The following is an 11,522-nucleotide window of genomic DNA, read 5'->3' on the forward strand; positions in this document are numbered from 1 at the left end:
AAAAAAAAAAAAAAAAAGAAAGAAAGAAAGAAAAGTTATATTCCAAGCTACAGTTATCTTCTTATGTATCGAATATCAGAGTTGTAAATATACAATATCCCTCTCACACGTCGATTAACTTATCCGCAAAATCAGCCCATAACAATCCAAACTCCATGTAGTCTTCACCTCTCCCGCAGCAAAAGACAGCAAAAATCAAACACGACTTGAAAACCCCGGTCATCAACGCTGCCCCCAATTATTATAGACACTTTTACGCGCCGCACAAGCACGAGGACACGGCGAAGCAGATTTTCCACTCCCCCTGCACCGTCCACATGTGTGCCACTTGTTCGTAGCCGAGCCTCCAATCCCCTGGCAACTCGTACAAGGCCTTCGATGGGCGAAGAATATCTCCCAGTGTTCATTACGGTTGTGCCGCCGCAGCGCTGACAGATTGTTCGATCGCTTTTCCACCATCCTCCTTGGCCTTGGCAGTTGGCGCATGTGGTGGTCACAGCGCCGGCGCCTTTGCATGTACCACATCTAGGAGGCATGGTGGCTGTAGGTAAGGTAAGGTTGGATTAGGAAAGTTTAGGTAGGTAGCTGGAGGTAGCGGTTGAAGGATATTGGAATGAGAGATATCTAGTTATGTAGGCCAGGAATATCAGGTCTTCGAATGAGGTTATGTGTCCATAGAAGGGGCAAATGATAGAGGCAGACCTTCTTTTCGCTTGATGGTCAGAGGGAGTATGTCGAGGTGCACAATTCTTGATGTAGGGGAGATGATAATGTGCTGTTAAAGAGCCGATGCGGATTCTACAGCATGCAACATGTAGGATATCACCTGCTTGCTGACCCCGGGATATATCAAACTCGTATTCCTACGCCACGTTTGATGTGACAATGCTCCTCTTGAGGACTTACCTACTAATAGAAAAGCTGGCACGTCTTAACCTCACAGCCTTACATTCTGGTCTACCCATTTGTCATAATAGTGGTGAAGGGAATGTGTATACAAACGTACCTCTACTAGTTTTCTCTTGCCCAGATATTCTATGCTCTACCATTCCTTGTATAATGTAAAAATGAACTAAATCCTAACGAGCCATGCTTTGCAAGTCACTGCCGTACAATCCAAATGCTAAAGCCATAACGAGAAAGTCTACATCAGCAAAGTCAGCCACTGTAAGAGAAGTAGCTTAGTCCAGAGCCCTACTACCACCCGATAAAAACATCACTGATACTGGCTACCAGTATTTATTAGCCATGTGACGCGTCGGGTGTCATGGTACGTGGCGCCCATGACAGCTATCCCCCAGCAATTGGAACACTGGCCGACAAATTCCGGTGTCGGAATCGATCACTGGGCTACTCTCGCCCTTGTACAAAAGAAATTATACTCTCATTTCGTGGCCAAGGCAGTTCACAATCCTGATGGCTCAGCATCAGGACCTGCCATTCGACTCGGGGTAAATGGCCGGTATTAAGGGAGCACACATATGCAGTGGGCGTTGGCCCCCGGCTTACCAGCGTCAACCCTATCCCCCGGTGCGCACTGGATCCGGATATGGAGCTGAGGGCTCTCAATGATATGTATGTATGAGGTCCGGCCTGATAGGTATTGTGGTGAAAGCCCCAAAGACAGGCGAGCTCGAGCGAGACCAGCTACACCAGGAACTCATGATCTATGAGAACTTTGCACGGCATCAAGGCCCCCTCTGTCTCTGTTCCTCGATCGAGCAATGTCTCTACTATACAGACTGTGGTGTCTTTCTTGAGTAGAATATGAGAGGTAACATTCCCAGTGATATGTTTCAAGGATTGCTAGCCTAGCTAGGTAAGCTAGTAGGTTGTACCCACTAGCCTCAGGCAGCTGTCTTTCTGCCCGAATTCTAGACAATAATCATATCCGAGACGAGCAAACCGTGGCCGTTACAAAAGTGAAGAAACTCGAACCTCTACCTCTCCGGCATGGATGGATGAACGACCTGGCTTGATCAAGCTATCTATGAAGATCGACTTCTCACAGATGATCCTAGGGAGCATGGGTCCAAGTCTGTAGATTTATTGCAGGATATGCAGTTTCCTTAGTTGATTGATGATCCGGCAATTGACGAGATATTAGACTGTGTTGGAACAACAAATTCTCCCTAGTCTCAGACCTAGCTAAGCACACGCAAGCTCTCAGGATTGGAGGAGCCAATGATACATGAACAGAACCTAAATCGAATGGTGACTACTATAACCGTGACGGGGTGGACGAGGACAAAGACGACTTACCTCGGCGACGGCCCGGCAGGAGTTCTCTTCAAAAAGGCCTTCTGTCGAGGGTTGGAACGGAACGGAACGGGGCTTCTTGACGCGCTCTCTTCGGGTGAGCCTGAGCAGCTTGGGTTCACTCTCGGATGGTGCAGTGTAGCTCTTGACGGAAGTGACATATGTATATACGTGTTGGGCCATTTGAATGTAAGTCTTGTTTACTGCGTTAGTTAGTTGTGGATAGAATTTGTCTTCTGATTGAGTTAAGATGAATAAATGACCAGCCCAGGGTTCGAGTCCGAGCTTGCAGCAGAAGAAGAGTTTGAGGATAAACCATTATATTTGGAAGGCCCCTGGAATGGTCATTAAGAGATGATAAATATATCCGAGTGTTATTGGAGTATAATAAACTTCAAACTTTTCCTTTCCGTGACCGATAATATCCCTAACCAAGCATAACCCTAAGAATGCAAAATGAACAAAATCGAATGCAAGTATTGCCCCGTCGAGAAACAACTAATTTACATGGATGGTATCAAGACTGAATCATATCACGAACGAGGCGGCCATTGTTGCTGCCCATTGCTCAACTGCCGCAGCAAATCCAGTTGCGCCTTGACCTGGTCGAAATTCATGGTTTGGGGTGGGCCTTGCGCCTGAGGTTGTCCTGTTTCTGGTTGGGCCTGCTGCGGCTGAGCCTGGGCCTGGGCCTGGGCCTGCTGATACTGTTGTTGCTGTTGCAGCGCGGCTAGGAACAGCGGGTTGATATGGGGTGTTGGTGACATTTGTTGATACGGGTTCGGCTGTTGATAGGCTTGTTGGTAGGGCATTTGGAAGTTGAAGGGTGCTGTTGGGATGGTGCCCTGGGCGAATGCTTGTTGTTGAGATTGTTGCGGTGGGTAGGAGGGATATTGTTGGGGAGCGTTGTATGGAGGACAATGCTGAGGCTGGGGCTGATGGTGTTGTTGAGAGTGAGATGGGGCATCTGGTCTGTCTTGTTGGTGGTATGGCTGGCGGCCGTGATGCGATTGCCCATGGCCATGATGGTCCCTCTGGCCTCCTCTTCCACGCCCACGTCCACCGCGACCACGATCAGAGCCCCTTCCGCGGCCTCTACCTCCTCCGAGGCCAGAGTGCCTATTCGAGGATCTGTCGCCCTCAACAGGAGCCTCCTGGTGCATCATCTCGTGCAGATTCTTAGGCCGTGGAAGCGGGGTGTAGCCATCTTCAGGTATGTTATCGTCGTAGTTGAGCTCACTCTGACTGAGCTTTGAAGGTCCCGGTGGGCCTCTTCCAGCCTTCGCTGGGCCACCGTCCTGGTTTCTCGCTCCCTTTCGCTCCTGGCGTTTCTGCTTCAGCTTTCGCCTGTACTCGGCTTCTTGTTCGTCGTCAGAGAACTCGACTTCATCTTCGGCGACTTCCTCGTCGTGGAAGTTGGACGCATCACTTCCTTTCAGGCCCTTCAGTGGCTGGGTGAAAACGAACGTTGAATGCTGCTCGACGTAGTACACTTGGATACCTCTAGATAGACCCCGCTCTTCGACCTCCGGAGTAGTGGCAAACTTGACGGTATACAATGGGTTCTCGACTCGCCCTAGAGTCTCAGAGACAACACCTGCAATACGTCGGTCTTCCAAGCAAAGGAGTGAGCCAGCCTCAAGCACCTGGTATTCTCCAGTGACGTTTGCCGCAATGAGCACCGTGTTCTCAATGGCTGCCTCCACGTGCCCCAAGAGCACGATCTTCATCTCGGGCGTTACAGTAATGTCTGGAATGGGAAGGACTTCTTCCGGAATCTCGTTCGCCGTCTTGAGAGCCGCGCCAGATTTGCCCTTGCCCTCGCCTTCGTCGTCAGAGCCCATCTCCCCTTGCATCAGGATTCGGGCCTGTTCCTCGGCACTCAAGATCGGGTAATCTTCATCCTCATCGTCGCTATCGGAGGAATCTGTGGAATCGTCGGACGAAGACTCGTATGGAGATGAATCCAGCTCCCATTCGGGATGCTCTTCCTCCCCTTCCTGCCCCTCCTCAGTCTGTGTGGGTACGGCAGCTTCCGCAGTTGCGCCGGAGGATGCACCGGCGCTTTCCTGGAGTTCCGTCTGGAGTTGTTTATCCTCTTGTTCGACTTCCATCGCATCTGTGTCCTTCACGGCTGCTTCTTCCTTTACTTCACTCTTCGCCTCGGATCCAATTTGCGCAGCAGGAGGCGGTCCCTCCTTCGCTGTTTCTTCGCTGATAACCGTAGCATCGGGGTTCCAGTTCTCATTTACACCGGAGTCGTCCTGGCTTGTTTGGTCATTGAGGCTGCCGTTGACCAGACTTAACCCAGGAATTTGTGGAGGCGGGTTCGAGGATGCAGGCGCTTCAGCAGCAGCCGAGGTCGCGGCCGCTTCCTCTGTTTGATTCTTTGTAGTCACTGGAGTCCCTGATCCCAGCGGAGTATTGTAGAAATCGCTTCCATCGTCTGCGGGTGTTAATGCGACTGGTGGCGTATCGATCGTGCAGGTTCGCTTGACAGGAGGTTCCTCGGGAGCGGCCCCGGGATTATTCTGATTGTGAGGTTCTGTCATGGTAACGACCGGGAGCTCTGGAGAGGTAGAAACTCGATATTCACCCGAATCGCAAAGTGGTTGAGAAGTTCGTCGAGGAATCTGCACGGGAATTTTTTTAAGAAAGTACCACAAATGCCGTTGCGGTCACCGGACACGCTTCTTATCGATAAGCACTCCATTCCGCTTTCGTGTCCGCTTCGGCCCCAGGTCTCTCTCCCTCCCCATGTTGATTTTTATCTTTGTATAGACATGCAGAAGTCCCGGAAAGGGATCGAGGTTCCTTCTGTGCCGCAGGGTCAGGCGACCCCGCGGACGAAGCAACGGTATTAACAACTGATTGCTTTCCAATGCTCCGGCTAACGCGATGCAGTCCGCCTCCGCCGCCCTTCTACCTCCCCTTGAACATTACGCTCTACGTCTGTGTCATATCGAACGGTATCGCGGCCTTTCTTGCCCCAATCCAAGACTGCGATGAGGTCTTCAACTTTTGGGAGCCAACCCACTATCTGGACCACGGGTACGGACTCCAGACCTGGGAGTACTCGCCGGTATATTCGATCCGAAGCTGGCTATACATTTCTATCCATGGACTCGTTGGGAAGATTGGTTCCTTCATGCTGAGCCGGAAGTCCTCGGAGTTTTATTTCATACGATTTTTCCTTGCTATGATTTGCGCCGCCTGCCAAACCCGACTCTATTCCGCCATTTGTCGCACGCTGAGCCCGAGAATCGGACTGCTATTCCTCATGGTCGTTGCTTTCAGCCCAGGGATGTTCCACGCCTCAGCTGCCTTTCTTCCGTCCAGTTTTACGATGTATGCTTCCATGCTTGGTCTCGCTGCCTTTCTGGACTGGAGAGGAGGACAAAAGACGGCACAGGGAATCATGTGGTTCGGTCTTGGTGCGGTTGTTGGGTGGCCTTTTGCCGGAGCTCTGTTACTTCCCCTTCTCTTTGAAGAGGTCGTTATTGGATTCATCGCGGGTAACATGCAAAAGGTCCTCTTCGACGTCGTGAACGGGGGTATCAGGTGCTTGGCGATACTGGTATGTCAGGATTATTCTGTCAGCTTGGTCATACTAACAAAATCAGGCTGCGGAAGTCGCCGTTGATTATGCTTTCCTCCGTAAAATCACCATCGTGCCGTGGAATATCGTCGCATATAACGTATTTGGAGGTGAGGGACGGGGACCCGATATCTTCGGCACCGAGCCTTGGACATTTTATGCCAGAAACTTGCTCCTGAACTTTAACATCTGGTTTATATTCGCCATTTTTTCAGCACCGTTACTGTTCCTTCAGGCCATTTTTCGCTCTCAGACGATGAACAAAGAGACCTTGCTGAGGACCGTAACGCTTCTCTCACCCTTGTACATGTGGTTGGCAATCTTCACTCTGCAGGCTCACAAGGAAGAAAGGTTCATGTACCCGGCATACCCATTCCTTGCTCTCAATGCGGCGATTGCGTTCCATATGATCCTCTCATACATCGGCTCCGGCAACCCCAAGGAGCTGATCGGACGGATCCCTGCAAAGCTCAAGCTCGCAGTGGTGATGTCTGTGATTCTGGCTGCTATCAACGGAGGTCTCTTAAGAACCCTCGGTATGGTAACCGCTTACAGCGCCCCATTGAAAGTTCTGCGGCCTTTGGACGAGCCCGGGGTAGCTCAACCAGGTGATTCGGTCTGCTTTGGTAAGGAATGGTATCGCTTTCCTTCATCTTTCTTCCTCCCCGACGATATGCGAGCAAAACTCATTCAGAGCGAATTCCGTGGCTTGCTTCCTGGTGAGTTTCTTGACGCCCCGACCTATTCGGCTCTGCTTGAAGGGACGTCACGCATACCAGAAGGTATGAACGACCGCAATGAGGAAGATGTAGGGAAATATGTAAGTTGTATACCACCTCAAAACATTACCGAGATGCCTAACGCTCTGTAGACCGACATCTCTCAATGCTCCTTCCTGGTCGACTCGCACTTCCCCAGCCGCGAGGCCACAGCGCTGGAACCCAATTACATTCAGGACAAAGCAGACTGGGAGGAAATGTCCTGCGTGTCGTTCCTTGACGCTTCACAAACAGGCCTCCTAGGCCGCCTTATCTGGATCCCTGATCTCCTGATCATCCCAGACCGATTCCGCAGAAAATGGGGTCAATACTGCCTGCTCCGGCGGCGCACTGAAGCCGTGTAAAATAGATTGTATCAACGCAGACAATGTAAACCAGCAGCGTACCAATCGCCTTATTGTTGCACGTATTTTCGACCTTGGTTGGGATCTCAGTGGCACAACCAAGACTTGATGCGCGGCTTTACCTGATGCGGTAAAAAGATCCCCGGCCTCCGCGCAGCCATCACTTGATATGCGCACTGATAAGCATCTCTCGTCAGTGTCCTGCAGTTATCGAGGGTCAATCGCGGGGGAGTGACAATGCACAGCGATAGACTCGCCGAGGTCGCATCCGATTAACAGAACGGGCAATCAGTATACCCCAGAAAATCGTATATAAAAGAACACTGATCGACTTCCAACGCCTGATACAATGCTATCATTCAACAATCTTATCCCTGCTTGTACATCATGATTGAAACACTCCAGGTTCATCTCACGCAGTTCCACATTAGGAATATCGCCGTCGCCTCTGCAGTGACAACTCTCTGCATCTGGATCCTCGCCACGGTCCTGCGCCGGCGCAGCGTATCCAAACAGTCAACTCCCACGCGGCACAGTAGTCAAAAGCAGACGAGAGAATTCGGAAGTAGGACACCCTTTCACATCGGGCAAAACAAAGCTGATGATTGCCGAATGTAGAATGGATACCATCAGATTTCCAACGGCCGCCGGCATCACCATACCCAAACTGGGACGTCCACACCACAAAACCCATTCCCTATCGCCCATTCAGATACGGACCGTATGTACCTGGAATCACTATATACAAATCTAGACTAATCTCATACGTCCCAGAAAATACTTCATAACAATGGGCCTCCGAAGCATGAAATGGGACGAGTGGATCGGTGCGCTAGCCCTACCTACCTACCTACCTACCCTCTTACATCCTCCCACACAATCACCTACAACAACATAAGCCCTTGATCTAACCATTGTTTCTAAGAACTCGATAACCACTTCCCCCGCTACCACGCTGACAAAGCCCGCCGCCTCAAAGAGCGCGGCGATAAGTGCTGCGCTACGCACCCGGAAGCATGGGCTGCTGCGATTGAGCTTCTTGAAGAGCTGTATGCCCTCCACCCTTCCCTCTCTGCTTCCCCCCTTTCCTATTATCTAGCAGACACTGACATGTACTGCAAAAGGGCATCCTACCTCCCCCAACGCTACCCAACCCTATACACCGCAACAAAAACCGGTTTAACCAACCTCCTCACGCACGAAACATTCGACATCAAATCCCGGCCCTTACCGGAAGACCCCATGGCCATCTGCGCTAGACTAGTGCAAGATGACCTCGCCATAATGATCGAGCGCCCCGACGGCGAGTACTACCTGCTAGCCGGCGCAGTCCTTCTCGCCGGATTCTGGCGATTAAGCGATAAATACGGCATGCGACTAAGTGACATCCATACATCCGGCGACGTTCCCGGGTATAAATCAAAACTGGAGAAAGGGATGATGAATTTCTTTCGAAGATTGAAACCCGAAGACCCCGTTGTTAGGAATAATTATTTCATTCAGGTTGATGGAAGCTTACCATGGAGTTATAGTATCGGGTCTGAAGACGCTGAGACTGTGAGCTGGAATACAGCGGAAAAGGATAAGGCTATTGAGCATCACTATTTCCGCTCTGAGAGGCAGAGTTTGAGGAGGTTGCCGAATAGTGGAGGGGTGGTGTTTACGATTAGGACTTATTTTGAGCCCGTTACGGGGATTGTGGAGGAACCGTATGTTCCGGGACGGCTGGCGAGTGCGATTAGGTCTTGGGGGGATGATGTGAGTAGGTATAAGGGGAGGGAGAAGTATGGGGATGTGCTGTTGGAGTATTTGGATGCGAAGCATGAGGAGCAGGTTAAGGCCGGTTTGGATTTGGAGAGGGAGGAGGAAGGTAGGGGTTATCCTTTCTAAATTGTCCCTGGGGCTTCGCGTTAGCGGCTGGGTTGGGCTGGGTTGATGTTATGAATGATTGATGCTTGAGATGAGATTTGTATATACAGTTATGATATGACCCTGCAGTGATTTCCTTCTAGAGATGTTACTTCGTACTCTCAATGATATGATATAATACATACACAAGTCCGTCAGTCCAACTCCAATACCGACCAAGGTCTTATGCAGATAGATAGGAGATGCAACCATAACCCAAATGATTCAAACGCCGCCAACCAACACATGTTCTAGTTCCGGACCCCGGTACTCCATGGAATCTCCTGACAAAATCCCCCGAGATCAAGATGATCAAGCTCAAGCAGGAACCTGAACATACCCCTTCCTTCTCGCATAATCCCACTCCCGCTCCTGGCGCCACTCACACTCATCCTTAAACTCACAAATACGGCATTTCCAAGCCTCCATGACCTCGACGCCCCTGGGTGTCCGCTGCCCCCGCCACCAACTCATCTGGTCTTCGATATACGCGTCTAGACTTGTCGGGTCGAAGAGGAAGGACCGACTTCCCAGAACACGAGGTTGGAGGTCTGCTGTTGGTTCCGAGGAGATGTAGCGGGCTGTTAGAAGGGGGGAGAGGATCGTGGGGTAGTTCTCTAGCATGCTTGGTTGGAATTCGGAGGGGATGGACGGGGCGACGGAGATGGAGGATTGGTGCGATCGGGGGAGGAGGGTGAGACGGATTTGGTCTTTCATTAGTTCCCACAGCCGGGTGAGGTTGCTGTGGGCTAAGAGGACGGAGCTCGAGTCTTGGCTTGCCGCGGGGGGTGCATTCGCTTCTTCTGTGGCGTCGGATCGTTGAGAGTGGCCTTGGGTGAGTGCGTCTTCAGGCGTGGGAACGTAGTCTGGATCGAATTCCAAGGACGAAAGAGCGTCGAAGAAGCGGTCGTTCAAAGAGCCGACTTCGGCGATGAAGGCGTCTGTGAATGGTTTCTTTACATCGAGCTCGTATCGCGACGCGAGCATGTCGATTGTCACATCGTCGCTTAGCGCCATCCGGTTGAGCATGTGATAGTAGAGCTGGAGCTGGAGCAGCGTCGGGCGAAATGACGAGCTCTTAACCGTTGGCGTTGAGCCTTTCCCTCGAGTCTTGATATCCGTCATGAAAATCCTCGGCACGTGATAGGCATCAGCAGACGACTGACTGCTGACCGGATCTTCCACGGCGTCAGGCTCCATTTCATGCTGCGACATGTCCTCGAGCCTCTTCCCGCCACCCGCAGAAAGCAAGTAGTCCGTCAGTGACATCTGGTACTCCGGCATGACAGCCCTCGATGCCTCAATCTCCGCATAGTGAGAAGCAGCCGAAGCCTCGAGCTTCGAATCAGGACACTCATACGAAAGCTGATCAATAACACCATTGACCAGCTCACCATCAACCAACCCCCAAACCTCCAATTCCCTCGTAATCCCAAACTCCCGCAGCGTCCGCAACCCCTGTATAATATTCCAAATCCGCAGCGCCAGCGCATCCTCCTTTGTCGTGATCTCCACCGGCACAGTCGTGTATATCTCATCCTCCAACGTCCTATGAATCGTACTCCCCTTCTTCATCGCAGCCGTCCTCTTCTTCCTCCCATGCTTGGTCAAAGTATACCAATACTGCACCTCGCACCAAGAAGGTGAGACCAAATCCGTGACGGAAAACGCTTTATTCGGCGGCCGTCGGAAGCGCTCCACGGGCGTCCGCTCATCAGTCGCAGCCTTCTCTTTCGAGTCACCAGCTTCACCAGCCTCATTTTCCTTCGCCGCTTGAATCGCCGCCTGCTCACGCGCTATATCCCTTTCTCGCTGCCTCTCCCGGCCCTCCGTCGAAGCGGGATGCTCAACTAATCGCTAGTCAGATCGTCAGCGCTCCCAACCTAAACAAACACAACGCAGCAAGCGAGCGAGCGAGGGGCCGAGCGAGCTCTAGCAAAAGACATTGCACATACCAGCCGCGGCCCCGCCGAAGATACCTGTGCCTGTGCCTGTGCCGACTCGGACCCAGCCCATCTTATGGGTACTCGGTTCTGCAAGCGCGTCCCCGGCCTTCTGAACCTGCCACACAGGGCCCTTCCGCTCGCGGCCCAGGACCCTTGGCATGCGATCCGGTACATCCTGACCTAAGTCTTCGATGTCTGTTACAGCTGCGGGGATTGGCAATACTGGCACCGGTACTGGAACTGGAACTGATGCGGTAGCTGGAGCAGTAGCTTCTCGCGCCGGATTGTAGAAATGAATTTGTTCGTGGTGAGGCGGAGGCGGCGGCGGCGCGGATGTCACGGGCCCGGGACCAGGCGGCGGCGCGTCAATTTCAGCGAGGAGCTGGGTTAGCAGGTTCGTTTCATCGGCGCTGAAGTCTGATCCGTAGTCGCTGCTGTTATCGTCAAGGAGGGGGTGTGGTTGGTGTGGTGGGCATGACATGCCTGTGCGGAGAATGTTGGTTAGACTTGGGAGGCGAAGGAGGCGGAGAGGCGGAGGTGAAATCGTAGCGGAACAACGTCATCTTTATTTAGGTGGATTGGTAGGTAGGTAAGAGACTTACTGATTGAGTCTGATTTGAACCTGGATGATTTACATTGCGGTTGGATTTTGATTCAGGATCTTCCCGGTGTATATTAGAAGCTCTGT

General features: G+C 51.8%; 3 protein-coding genes across 3 annotated transcripts; 1 reads left to right on the forward strand and 2 right to left on the reverse strand.

Annotated features, from left to right (window-relative positions):
- Positions 1-2,333: 2,333 nt before the first annotated feature.
- On the reverse strand, positions 2,334-4,882 carry BDV17DRAFT_248748 (RNA-binding snoRNP assembly protein NAF1). The gene has a single exon (XM_073756132.1). The coding sequence runs from the start codon at positions 4,809-4,811 to the stop codon at positions 2,793-2,795; it is 2,019 nt and encodes a 672-aa protein (XP_073621078.1). The 5' UTR covers positions 4,812-4,882; the 3' UTR covers positions 2,334-2,792.
- Positions 4,883-5,042: 160 nt separating this feature from the next.
- On the forward strand, positions 5,043-8,870 carry BDV17DRAFT_278561 (dolichyl-P-Man:Man(6)GlcNAc(2)-PP-dolichol alpha-1,2-mannosyltransferase; the record flags this gene model as incomplete). The annotated part of the gene is made up of 8 exons (XM_073759556.1): positions 5,043-5,116; positions 5,164-5,836; positions 5,883-6,677; positions 6,729-6,939; positions 7,599-7,701; positions 7,755-7,807; positions 7,906-8,029; positions 8,105-8,870. 8 exons carry the CDS (start codon positions 5,043-5,045, stop codon positions 8,868-8,870), a joined length of 2,799 nt encoding a protein of 932 aa, XP_073621079.1.
- Positions 8,871-8,919: 49 nt separating this feature from the next.
- On the reverse strand, positions 8,920-11,502 carry BDV17DRAFT_248753 (exonuclease V). Its single transcript, XM_073756133.1, has 3 exons — positions 11,437-11,502; positions 10,844-11,317; positions 8,920-10,738 (listed from the first exon to the last, which is right to left on the reverse strand). Exons 2-3 carry the CDS (start codon positions 11,313-11,315, stop codon positions 9,207-9,209), a joined length of 2,004 nt encoding a protein of 667 aa, XP_073621080.1. The 5' UTR covers positions 11,316-11,317; positions 11,437-11,502; the 3' UTR covers positions 8,920-9,206.
- Between the last annotated feature and the right edge of the window lie 20 nt (positions 11,503-11,522).

Source organism: Aspergillus undulatus (assembly GCF_047715775.1).
Source record: "Aspergillus undulatus strain CBS 261.88 unplaced genomic scaffold BDV17scaffold_1, whole genome shotgun sequence".
In the NCBI taxonomy this organism is placed as follows: Eukaryota; Fungi; Ascomycota; class Eurotiomycetes; order Eurotiales; family Aspergillaceae; genus Aspergillus; species Aspergillus undulatus.